Genomic DNA, 23,330 nt, shown 5'->3' on the forward strand with positions numbered 1-23,330 from the left:
TCTTAAAAAACGCCCAATTTTTATTTGAAAATTAAAGGAAAACTGATTCATACAAAACTCGAAAATTTCATCAAGTTTAGCACAGCATAAAAAGATATAAATTGCGTTCAGTTATGTTTTTGGACTATCATTAAACTAGAAACAATTTAAAAACATTCTTTCAAACATCATGCGCTCATGAAAGTTTAAGCTAGGATGTTTTTAATGTCTTTTGAATTCAGATAAGAATGTTCTTTCTTCTTGAGAAAGTTAATCTGAATTTCTGCGGCTATTTGGAGTCTTTTGAGCAGTTTAATATATGCCATTCAATAAACTTATCTAATCTGTGCCAAATTTTTACCTTTTTGTTCCGACTTTCAAAGAAAAAACGGAAAACTTGTGCTCGGTGTTTTTGGGCCAAGTTTCAAATTTTTAGCTGGTATTTTTCAATGCAGTTTCAAAATTTTGGTGGTTTGATTAAAAATCTAGTTTGATCAAGGTGGTACATTTAAATCGCTATGTAATTTGTTCCATCGACGATTAAGCATTGATTGAATTCGGTTCAAAAAATGTACCATTTTGGTTCAAGGCCATCCTTTGGAACAATTAATACATTTCTAGATACTACGTGTATCACTTTGTACTTTACGCGAACGGTAAGTTAAGTATTTTTTAAGCAAATTTGACAAATTTTCATTTTTGCTTTAGTTTTTATACAACCATTTTTATTTTAAAAGGACTCTTGGTCCTAAAAGAACAGTCAAAACAACTTTCACGGCTCTGACCTGATACGACTTCTTTTGTTCAGTTAGTAGATGTTTTTAGGTTATATAGACTTAATATACTATAATATGATATGTTTTGTGCCTTTCCTTCCTGAACAAAAAATCGACTACAAAATTTTTTAATGATCAGATTTTTATAGTAAGCTTTTTAATTATAAGGCGCGGCAAATAGTTTTTCTTGCTTAATACGTTGGCCGAATAATCATAAAATAGCTGATTAGAACTTTACCTAAAAGCCGGACATTTTTCAGCGCATAATGTACCAAGAATTATTTTTTGAGTCGGTGTATCATTATTTTGAGACTTATGTTTGTAACAATGATAAGCCCTGACATGAAAGTATTTGTGTTATATCTGATTTGGGTTTAGTAGAAATTATCGGCAAAAATGATGGAATAATTGAGCGTGCCTTTTTTTTTCAGGGGATTGAAATTTAGTTTAAGGATCGAAGTTTAGGGGATGAAGTTCTCAAGCATCTAAAATCCGGTCAGTTTTGAATTTAGGCAGAAAAATAGTTTTTTTAGAAAAATGTTTTCAAAAATTTTTGATACAAACATATGAAAATTAACTCGAAAAAAAACTTTTTTCATTACAATAAAATAAAAGGATCAATTGCTCTCTGCTCTAATTAACAAATTAGCACAAGGGTTTCTCCAAATTATTTTAAATGATCAAAAACATATACTTTTTAATAACATGTTCAACGTATATACTCGAGCACATAAATCTGAGCTTAAATTTTATGGAAAAGAAAAGACATCCCAGTCAATATACCCCAGAACACCCCAAAATTCAAATTCGAGGAAACCGCAAAAAAAACAACTACCAAATTAACTGATTGTTTGCTGCAAATTTCATTAACCCTTGATGCAAATATCATTGATGCAAATCTCACCCCAAAGTTTTTTTCAAAACACTAATCAAAAATCAAAGAGAAAACCATAATAGTAGGCTTTTGGAAGTATGCTATAGATCCTTAAAGCTAAATACAAATTTAATAACAAAAAACTCCACTTTTGCTAAATCAGTATTTGTTATCCGGGAAATTTTTTTTCATTTAAATGTAAGAGTCACTGGCTCGAAAGGTTGTTGATCAGGCTAAAATTTTTCATTAATCAATTTTTGATTACTCAATTTTTGAAAAAAAAATCGCGAAATACATTTTGCTCGAGGTAGTTTTGTTTATCAAATCCAATTGAAATCTTTAAAAAGGGTTTTGCAAATCAATTTGTAAAACAGCAGTTCTAATATCACTTTCTGAGCGATCCAAAAAGTTTTTTATGAGCTTTTGTTTATCTATGGATGCATAGGTGTATGCAGCAAATTAATCTATTGTCAACTAAGTCCAAATAAAACAAGAGTGCTCGTGTCAAGGCAAAGCGTCGCGTATTCTTTGCACAGTAAGGTCTAGGTAAAAAAATGTCATCCTTGGGAAACTTAAAGTTTGATGAAAGTCAAAAAAGACTTTTCTCATTTTTTTTTGTAAAAAAATTCCCCAAGACGCAATCTGGAGTATAAACTTTGTAAATCGTGGCTATAACAGTAGCGGTTTAGGGGTGGACACTTCCTTCTAAGGAATTCGACCCCTGCCGACCCAAAGGGTACCCCCTTTATACTATTTTGAGATATCTACTTTTGGCTGACTGACCTTAAAATTTTTCTAAAGATGCCTTAGGCGCCAATCTATCCTAATTTCGAGGGGGAGCGCGCGCCAAAAAAACGCAATTTTTTGGTCGAAATTTTCCAAAAAGTGCCTAAAAACGTCTTTTTTTCGGCCTTTTTTCAAAAATTTGCCTGTGGCGCAGAAAATTTCTCGTCAAATTAGAGTCTTTATAGTGGTTTGGGAGAGCTCAGAAAATCAATTTGGTCGACCAATAAAGTTTTTTTTAAATCCCCCACCCCCCGCGAGAAATTCCTAGATCCGTGCCTGGTCTTGAAAGGTATCAATTGTTGCCAAACAGCTTGCCTATTCGGAAAGTTTCTCAACCATATTGAACAACTTCTGAGCCAATTTAAATACCCTCCTTCGCTTTGATAATTTTGTTTTAATTTAATTCATTATTTTCATTAATTAGTCCATCATTACCTAAAAAGCAATTCTCTCTAAAAACATGTTTTTTTATGTGTCAGACTGATTATGACTAGCTTTTTGAAAAAAAATATTTAAAAAATCTAGGCTATAGAAGGACATACAATTAAATCGTTTTCTTATCCTAGTCCAAATTTAAAATTTTGAAAGCTTATTGCAAACAAAGACCATTTTTGATTTTTCAGTCTCCGATTCTTGATTTTAGTAATTTCAGCATTTTAAGTTTTTCAGAAATATTTGGAAAAAACTCTTTTAAGCACGTTAAAAGGCTGTCAGAACTTTCAGGGCTCTGTCCTGGTATAAAAACTTAGTTTCTTCATTCTAGTTACAAACATTATCACGTAAAAAACGGATTTTTTTCAAGTAAAAAAGTGGTAAGTGGTACCATAAATAGTTTAATAGTTCTATTATATGCATCCGAGATCACATGGGACCAATAATCGATATCAGCTGAGCTTTTAGCCAAATTTTTCACAAAGATTGGACCACAAACAAGATGAAAAGAAATGTATTTATGGGCATGCTGTTTGATTCTCTGAACAGGAAGACGATCCTTCTATCGATCTGCAAACAGCGGGTGTTGGGATGAGAAGTGACTGTAAAAATAAAAACAAGACTTTTCAAAAGTATTTCTAGGTCTAGATCATTTGAACATCCGAAACACCAGAGTTAACTGCTGTCGAAAAACTAATTCAAACTTTAATTGGTTTTTTTCCTAATGAGACCCTCAAGTTTAATCTTTTTATTCTTGAAACACTTTTATTCATCTGTTTTGTTTCTGTATAAATTGCTGTAACCCTTTTGAGGCAACTTAGTGTTACATATGTGGTCATAGTGCAACTCAGGGTTCCAGTCAGAAGACTGAAAGTCTTAATTCTTCTCCCCCTCGAATGATTTTCACTCTATTGACCGGAACCATTCGATTATTGTATTTACTCATTTAGAACGTTGTTACAACTCAATGATTATTAGAGCCGATAAAAGAACCCAATTATGATGGCCAAATGTTTCCAAAGGAACTCCCCCTTTAGTACTTTGCTACGATAGCCGTTTCTGGCCGACCAGCACCAAAAATATGATTAGTTTTGAAGACATCTTAGGTGCCAACGTATTTACAGTTTTTGAGGTTTGAACATGAAAGTGATTTTTTTGGTCACAACTTCCAAAAAGTGTTCAAACAGTCTCAGAAGATGCATCTTACATAGTTCGAGGAAACATCATAGCGTTCTTCAGGGGCGGATCTAGGATTTTCTCGAGGGGGGGGGCGGATTTTCAAAAAATTTTCCAAAATTTTGACGACCTTTTTTTTTTTTTTTAGGTCGACCAAATTGATTTTTATTTTTCGCGCTCTCCTAAAGCACTGTTTTGCCCTTATTTTGGCAAAAATTTTCTGCGCCTCAGGCAAATTTTTTTGAAAAAACAGTCAAAAAAGCCGTTTTTGGGCACTTTTTGAAAAATTTTGACAAAAAAAATGCGTTTTTTTGGCGCGCGCTCCCCCTCAAAAATAGCATTTATTGGCGCCCAAGGCGCCTTTAGAAAAATTTTAGGGTCGGTCGGCCAAAAATGGATTTCTGAAAAAGTATCAAAGGGGGGACCCTTTGGGTCGGCAGGGGGTCAAATCCCTGAGGAGGGGGGGCGTCCGCCCCCCCCCTAAATCCGCCCCTGGCGTTCTTAGTTTTTTATCTTGCACTATATATCTTTTAGCAACTAAAAGAAAAGAGACGGGAAATTAGACGGCGTGGATCAAATTCGCCGTCTTCCAATTTTCAGATAGTCTTTTTCCTGGTCTTGGTTCCATGAATCCTCAATTTTCCTAATTTGAGCAAACTCCAGCTTAGAATTAAGCCATCTTTTTTCTTGTACAATATAGAGTTTCAGTCTAACCGATAGTATTCTCTAAGAGATAAACTAAAAGAGATAAACTAAAAAGAGATAAACTAAAAAACTCCAAGAGATAAAATAAAAAACTGCTCCATAATAAAAAGTCATTAAAAGTATGCTGCATTGAAATGTCCAGTTAGAAATACTCGCCATAACCAACCATCTAGATTCTCGTATTTTACCAGTTCTGGTTTACCATTTGGTAATAAATTTAATTATCCCTGAAACTTCAGGTGGCCTTTTTTGCATACGAATGATGAAAACTTCCGGAAACTAGTTTTTGTTCTGACATTTTTTGATATTTTTACTATTGATTTTGAGGCATATATAAGACTTTTGCCATCGCAATAACCTCAAACCGTAAATATTTAAAATTGAATCATTTAAATTTTTGCTGACTTCACTTCCAAAACAGAAAAGGGGCGGATCTAGGATTTTCTCGAGGGGGGGGCGGATTTTCAAAAAATTTTCCAAAATTTTGACGACCTTTTTTTTTTTTTTTTTTAGGTCGACCAAATTGATTTTTATTTTTCGCGCTCTCCTAAAGCACTGTTTTGCCCTTATTTTGGCAAAAATTTTCTGCGCCTCAGGCAAATTTTTTTGAAAAAACAGTCAAAAAAGCCGTTTTTGGGCACTTTTTGAAAAATTTTGACAAAAAAAATGCGTTTTTTTGGCGCGCGCTCCCCCTCAAAAATAGCATTTATTGGCGCCCAAGGCGCCTTTAGAAAAATTTTAGGGTCGGTCGGCCAAAAATGGATTTCTGAAAAAGTATCAAAGGGGGGACCCTTTGGGTCGGCAGGGGGTCAAATCCCTGAGGGGGGGGGGGGCGTCCGCCCCCCCCCCCCCCTAAATCCGCCCCTGGCGTTCTTAGTTTTTTATCTTGCACTATATATCTTTTAGCAACTAAAAGAAAAGAGACGGGAAATTAGACGGCGTGGATCAAATTCGCCGTCTTCCAATTTTCAGATAGTCTTTTTCCTGGTCTTGGTTCCATGAATCCTCAATTTTCCTAATTTGAGCAAACTCCAGCTTAGAATTAAGCCATCTTTTTTCTTGTACAATATAGAGTTTCAGTCTAACCGATAGTATTCTCTAAGAGATAAACTAAAAGAGATAAACTAAAAAGAGATAAACTAAAAAACTCCAAGAGATAAAATAAAAAACTGCTCCATAATAAAAAGTCATTAAAAGTATGCTGCATTGAAATGTCCAGTTAGAAATACTCGCCATAACCAACCATCTAGATTCTCGTATTTTACCAGTTCTGGTTTACCATTTGGTAATAAATTTAATTATCCCTGAAACTTCAGGTGGCCTTTTTTGCATACGAATGATGAAAACTTCCGGAAACTAGTTTTTGTTCTGACATTTTTTGATATTTTTACTATTGATTTTGAGGCATATATAAGACTTTTGCCATCGCAATAACCTCAAACCGTAAATATTTAAAATTGAATCATTTAAATTTTTGCTGACTTCACTTCCAAAACAGAAAAGAACGAACTAAAAAAAATTCATAATTCCATGAACGATATCATTTTTCTGGAATAGGCTACAAAAATTAATCAATATACTTTTGCTGTTAGTTTTGTTCGAAATATAAATGAGGCAAGCAACGTCTCAAAGTGTAAAGCCATTGTGAATGGTGCTACCTGGTCTCCAAAACAATTTCTGATATAATTTTTCAAAAATTGCGAATTTGTTTTTCTCCAATTTGTTTTTCTGGCGCTCACAATAAAATTTTTGCGAAAATTTTTCATATTAAGTTATGTGGAAAGATCTTGCTTTTTTCATAAATTCATTGCTACAAGATCTTGCAAGATAATCTCCATCTCAAAAATCTTGCATGATAACCCTCGTTTGCAAGAATCGTTCAAAATATTGCGAGAAAACTGTCCTCAAAACGCTTTTTCGTTTCCAGAATCTAGGTACAACTAATGTACAATTACTTAGAAGGATAAAACAGATAAAATAGTGTGTTAACTTAAAACGTGGTCGTATCGAACTAAGTTAACTGGTATTAATTAAACACCGAAGGTCATTTAAAACAACTGAAAACAAATCACAACATTTCCCACCGGGGAAAAAAACAGAACTGCAAATTCACTAAATAATTCTATATACACCCATTTTCCTCCTTCAACGTAGGAACAAGATTTCACAAGAAAGATAGTACAGAAAGATAGTACAGCAAGCAAAATAATATCTACATATGAAATAGGAAGGTACAAATGTACAGGGTGAACATACAGAATTTACAGTTATACAGAGATTGAGAAAAAAAACAAATTTACTAAACTAAAACTAAAAGCACTTTTCTACAAGATTTACATTTATCATGTACAGCGTTATCTACATTAAAATGATTAATTAAAAATACTATGAGATGAATAAAAGGGTTCAGTTTTTTTTCTTGAGTTTTGAGAGAATCAGTTAAATTGTTCGTCGAATTCGTCTAATTTAGCTTTTACTTCTGGGTCAATGGTCGACGATATTTCACTCGAATTCTCTACCTCGTCAATTGTGTCAATGGTGGTCTGATGGGATGAAGATTGCGATCGTGAAGAGGTGCTTGTGAAAAGTGACATGACTGGTGTATAATTTGATCTGTCCGATGGGCACAATTTCTTTGAAGACCAAGTGAATGTGGTTTCTGCGACCAGGGAACTTAATGGTGTGGCCTGCGCTAACGGTGTCAACAAATCCGACGGTGAGGTAATAACGAAAGTTGCTCTCGAATGATTGGCACTGTCCGACTGTAAGGGAATGTAGTCTGGTCGTCTTTTTCGAGCACTACGTCACTAAAGCGGCGATCTCCAAAAAATTTAGGGGGACCTTAGGGGGAAATAACACTGTTCGCGGATGTGCTGCTTACAATCTGGGCCGGTGGAATTTTCGTGAATCAATCGATGCATAGGAGGATGTATTTTTGTTTTCCGCAGAACGCGTCTATTGGTCATGCGAAGTCCAGGTTTATTTCTTCATTAGCAAAGGTCAGTGTCGGCAATTTTGTATTATTGTCGGTACCTGGCATTACTTTGAGGTTCTCACTGGCTTTCAGGTGGATGACCATTGCTCGGTTCATCTTTTTTGTCTCTATCAAGTCCCATATCACTTTGTCTTCCCCAGTCATAAGTTGAAGAAGATTCTTTGAGCAGTGGTTTTAGGGGAGTATAGGAGACGTTGGTAGATTTAAATCCGATTTGTACCCCTTGAGTAAATTAGCAAGAGAGGAGGTCGTCTTTGAATTTGAGGGCAATATTATGTTCTTTAGGAATTATCAACGAAGGACCGGTAATTTTTTCCATGTTCGTCACGTCTGATTTCTTCTTTAAATGTTGTAAAAATTGTTCAATTTTAAGAAGGAAGTGTAAGAGGACTTTGTCCGAAAAAGTATTGCTCTTAAAACTAAATTTCGAATTATCGAAAGGTGTGCACTTTGAGGTACAATTTTGCGTTCGATTAAGTGAATTATCACAGATTTTCATTGACCCAGCAATACAAGATATAATAGCGACAATAATTCGGAGTTTGAAATTAGCTAAAGAGCTATTTGGAAGGTTTTGACCAATCACATCGCTTGCATTTTCTACTCCCGACGGGATATTACGATTAACGAGAGTATTAGTTTTTCCAGTGACCGACGGTCTATCTGCAGTATTTACATCTACAGAGTTCAAAAGTGTTCTATTGAACAGAATGGTCTGAATTTCATCGATTGAGGCGACTACAAATTCATCGTCATAATAAGAAGTTGGTAGGGTTTTGCCTGAAGATAATCTAGATAAAAGATCAGTAAAACCCATATCTTTTCCTGGGATGTGTGATTTTTAAAATTGAAAGGAAGAAGTCTGTTTACCCGGCGCGTAAGTCGGCTGTGCTTGGTCTTATTTCCGTGATTTGGCGAAAGTGCGGAAAGTAGAGCTTTATGGTCCGTTGCGATTTGGAATTTTGTCCCAAATAGATAATTCCTGAAATGTTCAGAAGCCCACACCACGCCCAGTAGTTCTAATTTGTTCGTGAAATACTGCAATTCATATATATTTAGGAATCTTGAGGCGAAAGCAATCGTTTTCCACTGGTCCCCTAGTAACTGTTCTAAAGTCGCACCTAGTCCACTGTGCAACACATCCGTTTTCAGCCTATTTTTCTCTTTTATGTCGAAGTGACTGTTTTCCGTGATATTTATAATATCGGATTTTAGTATTTCGAAGGCTGCAGAGTGAACATTATCCCATTTATACGCAGATTTTTTATTTAGTAGAGGACGTAATGGAGAGTTTAGGGTCGATGAATTCGGGACGAATTTCACATATTGATTTATCGAGCCGAAGAACGATCGCAGTTCCAAAATGTTCGTAGGATTTGGTAAATTCTTGATGGCGTTTGCTTTACCGATCAACGGTTGTACTCCCGCTCCGGAGATTTTGAAGCCTAGCCATTCTATCTCTGATTTGAAATTCCTCCACTTCACCGCCATACTGTTCTTATTTAGAATTGTTAAAATTTTAAAAACGATTGCTTTGTGATCTTCCAGCGATCCCCTCTAAGCTACCAGAATGTCATCTATATATTAGTTTGTAAACGATTTGTTCTTTAAAGGTGAGTCCATGACCCGTTGGAATTCATTGCGCGAGTCTCCCAATCCGTAAAATTGAGTTAAAAATTGATAAGTTCCAGTTGTTACGCCCCCTACTATACTAAAATAACACTGTTTGTTCGTTTGGTCGCACAATTTGAGTTGACTGTAAGTGTCTTTCACATCTAAATTGCTGTACCAGACTTGTCCGTTGGGTTTCTCTGAAATTGTAGGGCCACGTTGTCTATAAGTTCGTGTGTATTTGGCATTTGGTACTCATTTTTAAAAATCTGATCGTTTAATAATTTCGAATCTAATGCCAATTTAATTGAACCGTCTTTCTTCCGTGTAATCACAATCGGGCTGATAAAGCAATCTTCCTGGCTTTTTTCCAGTTTTATTATGTGACCTTCGGTCTCCATTCTTTTCAGTTCGTCATTTACACCCGCGAGTAAGTGAAGGGGAACTCTTCTCCTTTTGCCTGTACTGGTTTAAACGGTGTGTGAAAGTGAGTTACTTTGTCGTCGTTGGGTATTTTCTTAACTCTGGTGAATAATTGTTTGAACTCGTTAAAGATTTTGTCATTAAAAGAATGCGGATTTGTACACTTACTCTCAAATGGTGATTGGTTGATCATGCAGATTGGTTGGAGGCATTTCTTCTGTGTCACTTCTTTGCCTAACTTTGGTAGATTGTCATTCCCCAGTATATTTCGTTCATGAACACCTGTTAAGAAGAACGGTGTTTCTTCGCTGATCCACTCATTGGATTGTGTCCTCACGATGAGCGTTCCTAAGATGTTGATCGTATCGTCCGTAAAGCCACAGTACAAGTATTTAATCCGCTTCTCCACTGGGTAATTTTTCAGGCTTAGGTATATTAGTTTTATCTCGTGCAACATATTTTGTTTTAAAAAATTGACAGCGCTTGCTGAATCAACTGGTATGTTCAGATTTACAATCATCTCCCAACCCAGACCTATGTTCAGGAGTTTCTTAGTTTCGAGTCCGTTTTAGTCATAGATTGTGCTCACGCTCAGTACTGAGAAGTCGTCATCATCGCTCTGCCCGTATTCGTTTCAGGCGTTTATCACGTCACACGATTCTTGGTTTTCGCCCCACGAGCTTTCCGGAGAGACGTATGTACAATTCTCAGTATTTACATAATTATTGTTTACAATATTTACAGTGGGTCGTTTGTTACGAGATTTACATAATTTCGGGAAGAGTCCCTTGTAATTACAATTTTTACAAGTTATGTCCTTCGCTGGGATTTACGGTGCACTTTCGTAAATCGATTCCAACATTTCATGCACGTGTTGCTACGCTCTATATTGAGGCTTGGTTCCTTCTTGATCTGATAATGATTGTGAAAAGATTTAAAAATTGTCCCGTTGGTCGATGATCTTGCCATTTTTGCCAAGTTCTGGTGATTAAAATATCCCTTTTTGTCAATCAAGGCTTGGTTTAGAGCTTCTGTTGGGCTTATCGTGGCTGAAAGTAGTTACCTTCGGGTGTCTGTGTGTCTCATGTTGCAAATGAAAACATCTCTTATCCATTCCACCTCGTCATTTTCCTTAATATTGCACATACTCGCCAAGTGTGTTAGGACTCCCCAAAATTGCTCATAAGATTTCCGGTCTTTTGGTTTGCGGTTGAGTAGTTTGTATCTCTTAAACGTTGTGTAGGGCGGTTTGTTGAATGCTGCATCAAGTAGAGTCCAGAACTCTGTGAAGGAAAATGCTAAAATCTTGACCCTCGGGTTCTTTTGCATGAAGACTCTTTTTCCTTCGCTCCCTAGAGCTAGAAAAAAAATTGAGCGCATTTTCTTATCCGCCTCTGTTCGTCTCATTCCATTAAACTTCCTTTTCTACTCGTTGATCAGCTTTTCTTCGGCGGTATCATACTGTTTCATTGCGAGTTTTTTTCCTTGTGTCTCTGCTGGCTCTGTCCGTGTCCGACTCGCTTCCTGTAGACTGCTCTAGAATAAGGATTTGCATTCCTGGAGCTTCTGGTCCATGAAGACTTTCTATGTCCAGGTTTTTCTTCGCAATGATCGCCAATTGAAACTGGTCGCTCCATTGGGTCCAGACATGCGGTGGTTCTAAGGTGAGATTAGGCCAGAAGGGGGAATTCTACGAATCATTAGACTGCGCCATAATAAAGTTTTCTAATACTACGATCTATGTACAACTAATGTACAATTACTTAAAAGGAAAAAACGGATAAAATAGAGTGCGTTAATTTAAAACGTTCTAAAAGGACAACTGAACGAACACTCTACTATCGACCGGTTGTCTTATCGAACTAAGTTAACTGGTTTTAATTAAATACCGAAGGTCATTTAAAACAACTAAAAACAAATCACAAATACTTTGCTACGACAGTCGTTAAACTTTTTTTTGCATTTTTTTGATTCGACTAGAGATGACTACATTGGATTAAGCGGATTCATTATTTTTTGCTAGTGATCAGTAATTTTCCTTATTTGCTCAAAATTGAAAGCAAGTTTTTCAAGAAGTTTTAGTAAGAAAACAAATCAAGCAAGAATCTCAAAAGAAACAAGCAGGCGTAATGCAGTCTCTAGCAAGAATAGTATAAATTTTTCATTCACAGACCAGCGGGCTTAAAAATCTCATTCGACAGGAAGCAATTAGTTTGGAGGAGCAAGCAATTAATTTGGAGGAGGATAATTTGAGAGTGCAAGCACTATTTTTAAAACAATTTGATGTTTTTCCAAAAGTTTGTATCAGCTGCGGTACAGACAATCTTGAAACCTTCAACAATAAGAATATCTCAGAAAAACTTAGATGCGGTGATTCTTTTTTGCAAAAATTTTCTCTGAATGTGGCTTGAGAAGTTAAAATGAACTGAAGGGATAGATTGACAGCTTCAATTTCAGTTTAAATTTGAGAAAATTGTTAGTTACATTAAATTAAGATACATTATATTGATTATTTTCTTATTTTATTGCTTTTTAAGAAATGTAAAATAGCTCCCAAATTTTTTTCCGGACGCTACTTCAATTGAATCACAAGTCATCTAATTGTTTCAGCAACTAAGACTTATACTTGACAACGGCTAAAAAGTCTGTAATTTAGTCGCCAATAATGAAAAAGTAGAAAACTCAAAAGTTTTAGATCCTGCAATTTTGTTGCGTAGTAGTAGATAGTTACATCTCCAACACTTTGCACTAAACAATTTTGATAAATAATAAAACTGCTCGTATCAGTTAAAAGCCCTGAATGTTTCGACTGTTCTTTAATTATTCTCGAATACGTTATCAGTGATGAAATATAGAAACTAAGAATTTTATGCTATTAATATCAATTTTTAAGGGTTAAAAATTGAGTCTCATATTAAATTATTAATACCAAATAGCTTGCTTTAATTCAATTGGTAATTTTTTGCAAAGCAGGATAATTTATCACGCGTAATTTATGCGCGTTCCACTTTCAGCATTACACTATAAAACGAGCAGTTTAGCTAGACTCGTGCCAGGTGAATTCAATGGTGTGAGAACTCACTGAGGCCCGCGAAGAGCGTTGAATCAATCCCCCGAGGGAAGAATGTATTAAAATATTGGTCTGAATAAAAAAAAATGACCCCGAGCATATATGTTCCTAATATTTTTTCAAGTCGGACGGTAAACTCGTCACTTGCATTTCGGACATTTCTAAACTATTTAGTTGTCAACGTAATTTCTTTAATTTTAATTAAATTTTTATCAAAAGAGGCAAAATTGGGCTATAAAGAAAAGGACTGCCTCTGACGTGACTAAATCCTGATTTTTTAGACAAAAATTAACCGAAGAAAAAAACAGACCAAAAACAAACAATTCGATAAAAAATTTTAATTCTTGGGCCAATCAGACCTGAGCAACTTCCATTTTGAATGTTTAAATATAATGTATACTTAATTTTGGCAGGAAGCATTTATAATTCGATATTGATTTGAAATCATGTTATGCTGTTAAAAGAATTCGCGATTTCACACAATATTGATTGAAACTTTTTCGTATAATTGTATAGATATATGCAGATAAAATCAACGTCTGTAATAAAATTTCCGTGTCTGTTTTGGAGGAGTTCTTATGGATGGGCTTTTGAAAAAAGTCTCTTTGATTCGTCTGAAAGCATTAAAGTGTTCATGGTTCGGAATGGGAGCACTCTAATTGATCAAAGAATTGAGTTTCAGGAAGCATCTTTTTTGACTATTCATTTCTGCACCAGACACTTCCGCCCCGAGAAGCCAGCCATTTCTGCCCCAAAACTACTCTTTTTATTTTGCTTTGATATATATTATTAAACATATTATGCAAAGATTACTATAACATTATTAAAAACACATTCTCAAACAGTTAATTACGTGCATTTGGCATTTAGGCGGAACTGACTGCTTTTGAGGCGGAAATGTCTGGAGCGGAATTGACTCGAAGCCGCAATTTTTCTCTGACAAAACCTAAGTTTTTAGTAGCCCGCCTATCGTATTTGTGGTTTTGTACTTTTTAATTTTTTCTATCAAAGGACAGTTACGATCAATTGTAAGGCACACAGGCGCAAAAGTTTTAACTTTCGGGGAAGCGAATTATGGTTAAAACAATTCAAAGTTTTTTGCTTGAGAATCAGACCTATAAAATTATTTTGTTTTTTGGAAACTTGAATGCATTTAAGAAAAAAACATTTTCCGATAGTTTGCGTATCAATGATAGATGTCAGATGGCTCTTATTGTTCCGACTTTTGAAAAAAGTGACAGAATATTTGTGCTTGTAATTAGCGGACGGAAAAAGTATTGATGTCGTGAGCTCAAATTTAAAAATTATTTCATCTGTGATCCAATTCTTGGGGTTAAATTTTGGGGCAATTAACGCGCGATATATTTAGCGCTATTTACGCATAAGCGGAGATTTAATCCGTCTTAGAAAAGCTAGATCTGTTGTACTTTATAGGGCGTGTGAAGGAGTGATTTTTAAAAAATCTCAAATAGTTTTTTGTGTGATAAACTCATCAATTTTTTTAGAGCGAACACTGCTCCATAGATCTCAAAAGGCGTCGGAACATTCTAGGCCGCGTCTTGATACAAGCAGTTTTGTCTTTTATTTGTAATTCAAGTTAGAATTAAAGCAATTTGATTGTAACTTACGTTCTGAAACATTTTGCCTTGCGATGAATCGATTATTAAAAGTAAATAGGTTTTCAAGATAAAACGGTTTTGAAGGGTACACAATACGGAATGCGGAGAGCGACCAAATTGGTTTCTTAACCTCGTTAGCCAAATGACTGTAAGAAATTGAGCTCGGCATTTTCTGTGAAAAACGATGTTAAAAAATGGTCCCTCAATTATTTTTTCGTGTTTTAATTTTAGGACAGTTTTTAATTGCGAGCAGTTTTTTACAGACAAACAGACTTACTAAATTGTTTACTCTTTTAGCAATCTTAGACAGACCTCATCTCTGCCAAAATGCCTAGAGCGTGGGTGGTGCTAAGTGAATTGGAAAAACAGTGACTTTGCAAATCCATTAAACTAAATTGTCACTCCGTCTTATTAAATATTAAAATATACGTTCGCGTCTGCATACTAAATATAATAATACTAAAAATAATTATCCACAACCTGGGTCTGTTGTCTAACCAGAGAGTAAATTTTGATTAACTTGCTTACTTTAGAGAGATTCAAATTACCCCCCTGGGTTTTGCTTCGAGGTAATAACTTTAAAACCCATAAAAGTTCATTGGATTGATAAAAATGATGTTGTACTCGAACAAAAATTTTTACCGATATCGAAGATCATAATTTCCCGGGTCGAGGTGGCAACTTCATTGCCACGGGTCGAGGTGTACGCTGTCCCGACCAAACTTTAAAAAAAAACGTGTTCGACTGTGCTCGACATAAGCCAGACCGTCTCGACCAAGTTCAGCGTACTTTAACTTTCTCGACCAAAAAATCTGAAGAAAAGGAAACATATGAAAAGCACCTGGACGCGTTAGCTTCAACTTTGTTGGTTTTCTTTCGAAAATTTGAATTTATCATCATGCTTTTTTCTTTGCAGCACGATAACTATTAAGAGATTAAACATGAAGAACAAAATGTACCAAAAAAAGTCAATGTGCAAATTTCAATGAAGCATGTCGAAATTCTATTCAAGGGTACTTTTCGCAGCAAGCATTTGAAAGTTTTGACGTCCTGATGGCTGTAATGGTTATTGCTAGATCAAAATGGTGCGCTATAAACAGATTCCGCACCGGGTTAAAAAGACTTCTGCCGTGATATATTTTTTATTTTTGTAAAGTCCACCAACAAATGGCTTAATTATTTTATTGCTTCGAAAGAACGAAACTTTGCAAAATTTGCAACAAAAATTAGCAGCATCCAGTAAAGTTTGAGGAAAACATAAATGAATAAGAGTACTCGCATCAGGGCGAAGCCCTGAAGGTTCCGACGGCGTTTGAAGGTCTATGGAGCAGTAAAAAAATAAAAAAAATTAAATGGAATAAAAATCTAGAGTTTTTTTTTTAATTTAAGATTTATATGTGAAAATCATCCCCCCCACACGCCATTTAAAGCACGAAGTTTTAATTTTCGCTCTTGATAACAAATCAATTATGGCTAAAAAGCTTCCTTCAACCAAATTGGAACGATTCTTAGCACGGATTAATTCTCGGCTTACGCGTTAGTAGCGCGAAATAAATCGCGCGATAGTTGTCCCAAGTTGGCCAAAAAGCAAATTTTTGAAAACTCCATAACGTTACGAAAAATGTTGACAGGTGAATTCTTCTTTCAATTTTCAGCTCAAGACAACAACACTTTTTGAATAACTTTTAAAAATTCTTTAAAAATGGCTAGTGAAAAAGTCGAAATTTGTCTGAAGAAATAAAACCCACCCCGAGCACAAATTTTCTGTTATTTTCATTACGAAAGTCGGAACAGTATTAGTAAAATGAGCAGTGGGTTCCATTTTCACGGAATCCGCTTTTTGTCAGGGAAATCCGCATTTTTTCAGCGGACAGTGCATTTTGTAAGCTGGCTCAAGGTAATTTTGAAAGACCACCAACTAACAAAACTGAATTCGCAATAACTTGCTACATTCACTCATTGCGGCTTCCGCAATAAAACAAATGGGTAGGCAACATTTTGTCACTATTATTTGCTTGTGGATTCCGCAATTGTTTGATGCATGCTTAAAGGCTTGTCTTCAGATTCTAGGGTCATACACGCACCAAATAATGCGAGTATTCAGAACACAATTTGACGTCCTTATACAAGTTTTTGAGGGCTTCAATCAAAATTTGGTATAGAGTTGTTAAGAAACCCGTGCTTTATTTTGAGAAGCCTGTTTTATAGGTCACTTTGATCAACTAGATAGTAAAGTCTATCAAAAAAATTAGCATGTTGCTACTTTTAGTTCATCGAAAACCTTATATTTTCAGTTCCACTGTTTATGGCTTAAATGTCAAAGGGCTCAACAAAAAAAAACGGAAAAAACACATGGCAGCCGTAATTTTTTTTCGTGTCGCAGAGTTTTAATTAGAACAAAGAAACCCTACTATAAACTTTTTTGTGGTTTTTGGCGTCTTTAGAATTTTTTTCGGATTGGGTGGCTGAAAATGGAAAACGTAAATTAGTACCAAAAGGAGGACTTTTTGAGTGTGATTTATGTCAAATTCCTAAACAACTACTGTCCAAGTACTCCAATTCGCCACTGATTGATTATGCTGAAACTGTTTCTGTTAAATCACTTAAAAAATTTTGATATTGAAAAACCCAAAGAATTTTGACGTTAAATAGTTTTTCAAAAACCAAGTATTTCTTTTTGTTTGAAAAAAATACTACAATTTGCTTGAAGAAAATCAATTGCTTTCTACAATTTTAAGAACTTGGAGGATTTAAGAAAATAGTTTGACAATTTTTTTGAAAAAAGAAATAGTCTAAAAACAACTCATTTTGAAAACATTTTATAATTTTATAATAACTTGAACCATTAAGTATTGGGAAAGATTAATATCACTTCATTTATTTGTCTATATTGAGGAACACACACATTTTCTCGTGCTGATAATTTTCTAGATAACTTTAATTGAACTAAAAACAACTGTTGGATTTTATTCTATTTTGAAAATCTCAAGGGCCTCAACTTAAATTAAAAACATAAACTCCACAAGCACTCAATTTTCTGAAAACAAGGCACAAAGCTCAAGATATTTTAGTGCTGATTAATATTTTATGTGAAGGAGCAGACTTTTTACCATTTCAAAAATTTGCATATCTTTTCTTAAAAATGTTTGACAGGTTCCTAACCATTCGTCTCTACAAAAAAGGGGAGATTCGTTACAAGCTACAAAATTTGTACTACTTAACTGTGGAGTCTGTCCTTCATTTGGGGTGGACAGGCGCTGATCTAGCATTTTCTCGGAGAAACAAACTTTTAAAAAGATTTCACCGAATTGATATTGAACAAAAAACAGTCCTTTTTTGGGCCCGTTATCAAATTTTTTAAAAAAAATATCGCTTTCTGGTAGGCACTTAACAAAAAATTTATTATTTTTGCGCTAAGGGCGCCTTAGAAACATTTTTGGATCGCTCAGTCGAAAATGAATAAAAAGTAATACCAACGTGTGCGCCCCCACCTCTAAATCCACTACTGGGGTGGATATTTGTTAGTAGGTACAATAAAGGGAAGAATTAAAGAAGTAGTTCTCAAAATTATGATTAACACAGATAAAAAGGTAGTTTTATGTACTCAGATTTTCACCTTTAAATAAATTTTTGATCAGAAGAAGCGTTAGTTCAACTGTGCATATAAGTCGTCCGTCACAACCTTAGTCTGTGATCAAAGTTCTTCACAGTTACAAAATGTTTATAAGAATTGTTTGTTTGAACACTTTTCTTTGCATTCGCCGCTCTTTTGGTGCGGCCTTTTTATTCTGAGATTTTAACTAAAAATTGAGTTCTCTGCAGCGAGCAACTTAACAATATACGGGTGAATGAAACAAGTTTCCAACTTTCGGAACATTTAAGCTCGGTGGTTTTTTAGACCAACAGCGATACCGGTAATTTTAAAACCAGTGTTTTTTGAATTTGTTTAGTTGGAGATTGTAAAATCAAATCAAGCTCGCTTCAATTTTGTCAAAAAAATATGTCGATTTTCAAACAAAAACTGTGGAGACATTTTTTCAACTAAACACAAAAGTATTTCGATTGATGTTTGTACGGAAGTTATAGAAGTCAAAGTTTGTTTTGACGATGAAACTTACCATTGAAGGTGAGAAGAAAGAAATATAAAAAAGAATCAGGAAAATTGAAATATGGCATTAGCAAGACTATATTGAGACATGTTTTTGTGCTGTAGAATAAAGCAAGTTTACCTATCAATTATTAACCAGAACTCTTTTTAATTAAAACGCAACTACTTTTCAAAAATATTTATGATGCAATTTGAAAATTTTGCTGATTTTGCAGTCTGGTAGTGAATTATATTTATGGCTATATTTTTGACTGCTCGGTAAAATTATGCCAAAATTGCTAAGTTGAATTGGTAAGCGATGTGGAAATTGTAAACGGAAAATGGACGCTTTGGTTGGCCATACTTCAGAGAAAAAATGAACGAGGCGTGAACAGAAGCACAATGAAAATGAGATAAATAGGGGCAGAAACAAAAACCTTATCAAAATGGCATTCCTAGTTAGGACCGAAGCAAAATATAGGATGAAGAGTTATTAAGACCTAAGGGGTATAAAATGAAATAAATTACTTACGGTTCGTCTTTATACTATAAACTCGATCACGCTTGAAATGCTGTAAATCGTGAAAATTGAGGAAAACTTTACCTGAAGGCTCCAATAGATTCTTAGCCAAGCGAGTAATTGATCTGATTAAATGCAATCTTAATCTCCGTAAAATGAAGCATTTGTTTTTTTTTTCCTCAATTTTTCACGGGATTTTTAAAGTCGGTTAAAAAACATGAAAGTGTATTAATTCATGGCGTCAAATATGGTTGAAGCAGTTATTTGAGTTTAACAATTATTGTCATATTAGGTAAAAATCTATTCTTCTTTAAATGATTTCTGAGACCGACTTTAGGCGTCAGGTGGTCTTGTTATTTTATGTATTATTAATGGCAAATTAGTTTTTGTGAATTGGTCGAAATAGCTAATGAAGAAATTGCGGCAACTGGTCGTCTAAAAATTGAAATCATCCTTAGCAGAAATCAATTATGGAGAGAGAAAAAAATGCAGAAATTTAATTGAATGTTTCGTAAATGGTCTTCCTGAAATTTTGCTACAATAATAAAAATATCATTGAATATAGGCGCCATCAATTACATCAATCACATTACGCATCAATAAATGCCAAAAAGGACATAAAGTAGTTTAAAAATTTGCAATTATTTTGTAGAAAAAACACGGCCATATGTCAGTAAATACTAAACTGCTTAGTATATAATTTGATTCTACGCACAATTTGGGGAATTCAGTTCTATCCAGAAAATGTACCAATAGATAAGCTTACCAAGCAAAGTTCAATCGCTCTGATAAATCCAATATTTTCCTTGTTAACCCAACATATACTTTCTGCTTATCTGGTTATGTGTGAAGTCGGCCCGAAAGTGGAGAAGATTAAAAGCAAGCAGCGCATGAATGTCATATGTGTTCATTTATAAAAAAGCCTTTTTCATGTTATCATCATTATATGACTTCAAAACTATGCAAATTGTAAACTCCTCATAGGTCTAAAAAACTGATTTCCATTGCGACCCCAGCCATGTTTTTTGTATGAAAACTGTCAGAAATTATTCAACTAATTTTTATTAGGTTTTGAAAATTTAGATAAAACCTTCAAAGGAAACAAGTTGCAAGCTAATAACATTTTGTAACAATTTTAGCCGTGGCGTAAATACAGGAAGTAACGGATTCTTAAAACATAGTAAGTGAACGAAGAAGCAAAAAAAATGCATATACAAAAAAAACAGAATATTTCTAAAACCTTTTAGAAATTTTGGTTCACTATGATTGAAGAATTTTTTTCAAATTTCAAAACTGGGGAAGCGCTAAATATACTTCATAACAAGTATACTACAAAACAAGTAGTGTTAAGCTCAAACTTATGTACTTTTTTAGCTTGATTAATCGTGTTTTGCTCTGAAGCAAACTGAAGCTCAAAAACTTCAATCTAACTTTTTTAGGCAGTGAGAACAGTTTTTTTATTTAATTTCAAGCCACAGTTGATGCGGCAGCAAATTTCGAGCGCAAAAAAAATAAAAACGAAAGTAAAAATATCACACCCGAAGACCAAGTGTTCTTCCAATTTTCAGCCGGAACAAAATATCAAAAATATATATTTTTTCTTCATCAAACCCCCTTACTAACTGTAATGAAAATATTCTATACATATTATAATTTTCACGTGTGCATGTTTCCTCAGAGCAATAAAAATTGTTTTTTTTTAAATTTTTTTTCCGGATTACAATAACTTTAGTCCCAGCAAAGTGCTAACTACTTTTTCAAAAAACTACATTTTCAGGTTTTTTTTTGCTGCTGAAATTTTTGAAAAGAGTTTTTAATATTGATGCGCTACAATGAATCAACATGATTGCGGCCTTGTTAGCTCATTTCAGAGCATTGTTTTCAAGGTCATCTTACTTGTTCCGACTTTATTTATGAAAACGTAATTTTCATGCTCGGTGTGGTTTTTTTAATCAGTCAATTTTTGCCGATCGAAACAAAGTTTTCTTAAACCTTATTAAAGATATCGACTTCCTGAGTACAAATTTACCTCCGATTATTTTTTAAAAAGTTTTGGGGTTTGAAAATTGCCAAATTGGCCAATGTCTGGCCTAAGTTATGCGCGCTTTGAAGAATTTATTCATATTGCTGAAAGCGTAACGCAAACTATTTATGCGTGGCAAAGTGTCCCGCACAGCAAAATAAATATATATTTATATGTATTTAAATATATAAATGAGATGAAAAACAGTCGGTTCTAAACTGCTCTTTTTGCTTGCCACGGATTTAAAACATCGCAAACTTATTCAATGGCGAATCTCAATACTTTATTCGATGAAATAAAAGATGCAGTAAATATTGATCCTAAATTGAAAGGCCTATTACAAGGTATAATTGAGAATGTAAAAGGTGAGGATGATATCATTCTTGAATTGCAAAATCGGGTGCATCTTCTAGAGAATAAAGTTAATGAAATGGAAAGATATAGCTCAAAAGATTGTGTTATTATGCAAAATTTACCTTTACGATCCGGAAATTTTACCCAAGATGTCCTGACCTTTTTTAACGAAATTATGGGCGTGGAGGTGAACAGCTACGACCTGAAGGCATGCCATCCCCTCGGCCCTGTGAGTCAAAACCAAAAATGTGTGATTATAGTGAAATTTGTCTACTTTGAAATAAAAAATAGAATTAATGGCAGGAAAAAGTTATTGAAAGATTTTTTGCACCCTGTAAATAAGCAACCAGTGTATATAACAGAGAGACTTACTCAGCGCGATTCGGAGCTTCTTGATTATTCTCGGGGTTTGGGAATGTACACAGTTACATATAATTGTGCTCCTCAAGTTTTCGTTTCGAAAGCAGATGGTGGATTTCAAAGGCACAACTTAGTTGATATTAAGGATGCTGATCAAATTTTCAAAAACAAGAATCCATTGATGGCAAGACAGGCAAATATTGCTAGAAAACAAAACCCTCGTGTGATACAAAAAATACAAAACAATTTTTCTCGCCCTCCTATTGTTTCAGTGAGGAAACGTGACAGAGAAATAACCCCAAATAATGTGGAAAGAACCATCTGATTGATGAATTGTTCAGTAGGGTATCGGATCCCGTCAAGTTGGTGCAATTTGTAGAATCACTTCAAAGAGATTCTCCACAATCCAAATTCGCCAACAACGGAAATAATAATCATGAAAACGATTCTGATTAGTGGCAAAAGCATTTCAACTCTATTTACAGTTTTTTGCCGTAAACCTCTTTTGTTTCATTAGAAAAAACCTTTTGCGAGATATGACTGACCTGACAACAATGCAAACAGCATTTTTCCTAAATGTTCAATCCATAAAAGCCCATCATGACCAATTATCAGTTTTAAATGAATCCTTTGATAACAAGCCTGCATTAATCGGGCTGACTGAAAAATGGCTCTCAGACAATGATCCTATTGGCATATATAACTTAGAAGGTTATGACAATACTGTCTGTGCAAACCGCGTAAACGCTATAGGTGGGCGCGTTGCAGCTTTTATTGAAACTGGCCTTAACTATAATATTTTAAATTACCAGTCAGTTTGGGGCACATCGTTATCAAAATGTGTTTTGTCGATCACACTACACTAAATGTTTGCATAATATATCGTCCACCAAATCTCAAACTAGAACTTTTTTTGAAATTATTTGAAGATTTTTCGCTTGAATTGGAAGCATTACGTGGCGAAATTTTGCTAATGGGTGATTTAAATGTCGATATTATAGGTAACCAGCGCAACTTTTTTGACTACAAAAATCTTCTGCTTTCCTTTGATTTAGAAGTTCAAAATATTGAGCCAACTAGAGTAACTAAATCATCAAGTACATGCATTGACCAAATAATTGCGGCGGAGGAAACTCAGGTAACAACAAAAAAATGTACTATTAGTGACCATTATGGACTTATGTGTGACCTAAAAATTATTTCAGAAAAGCAAAACGTGGATTCTTATCATTAGGATTTCAACTATGATTTACTACTGAATGATGATTATTGTTTAAAATTTTTATTTTCGCTAAAAAATTGACTGAACAAAATTAATGATGATGATCCTGACCTTTACATCATTGAAATGACCCAAATCCTGATTGATGAATTTTCAAAGTATTGCTTAAAAAAAATCCGAAAAAAGAATAAAAACAACCACCCATGGATTAATCTGAAAATCAAGAAAATGATGAATAACCAAAATGTGTTACACAAAAAGTGGGTTCAGACACCATCCATTGAAAACAGAAATAATTTCACCTCATGTAGGAACAAT

General features: G+C 34.5%; 2 protein-coding genes across 6 annotated transcripts in view; one reads left to right on the top strand and one right to left on the bottom strand.

Moving 5' to 3' along the window:
- The window catches only part of LOC134839181 (branched-chain alpha-ketoacid dehydrogenase kinase-like), a 557,313-nt gene that overhangs the window by 143,116 nt on the left and 390,867 nt on the right, over window positions 1-23,330 (top strand). Inside the window, exon 1 of one of the 2 annotated variants that reach the window (XM_063854650.1) lies at window positions 14,854-14,863. The exons of the other annotated variant lie outside the window; for it this stretch is intronic. The gene's annotated coding sequence lies outside the window, so the exon portion shown is untranslated. Of the gene's footprint in view, window positions 1-14,853; window positions 14,864-23,330 lie in introns of those variants that run through there. 2 annotated transcript variants of the gene reach the window in all.
- Window positions 1-23,330, bottom strand: part of LOC134839180 (uncharacterized) — a 94,720-nt gene that overhangs the window by 35,065 nt on the left and 36,325 nt on the right. For 2 of the 4 annotated variants that reach the window (XM_063854646.1, XM_063854645.1), the window contains exon 1: window positions 18,565-19,567. The exons of the other annotated variants lie outside the window; for them this stretch is intronic. In XM_063854646.1, coding sequence (XP_063710716.1) covers window positions 18,565-18,622 — 58 coding nt within the window. In that variant the 5' untranslated portion in view covers window positions 18,623-19,567. Of the gene's footprint in view, window positions 1-18,564; window positions 19,568-23,330 lie in introns of those variants that run through there. 4 annotated transcript variants of the gene reach the window in all.

This window comes from Symsagittifera roscoffensis, chromosome 2 (assembly GCF_963678635.1).
Source record: "Symsagittifera roscoffensis chromosome 2, txSymRosc1.1, whole genome shotgun sequence".
Classification (NCBI taxonomy): Eukaryota; Metazoa; Xenacoelomorpha; order Acoela; family Convolutidae; genus Symsagittifera; species Symsagittifera roscoffensis.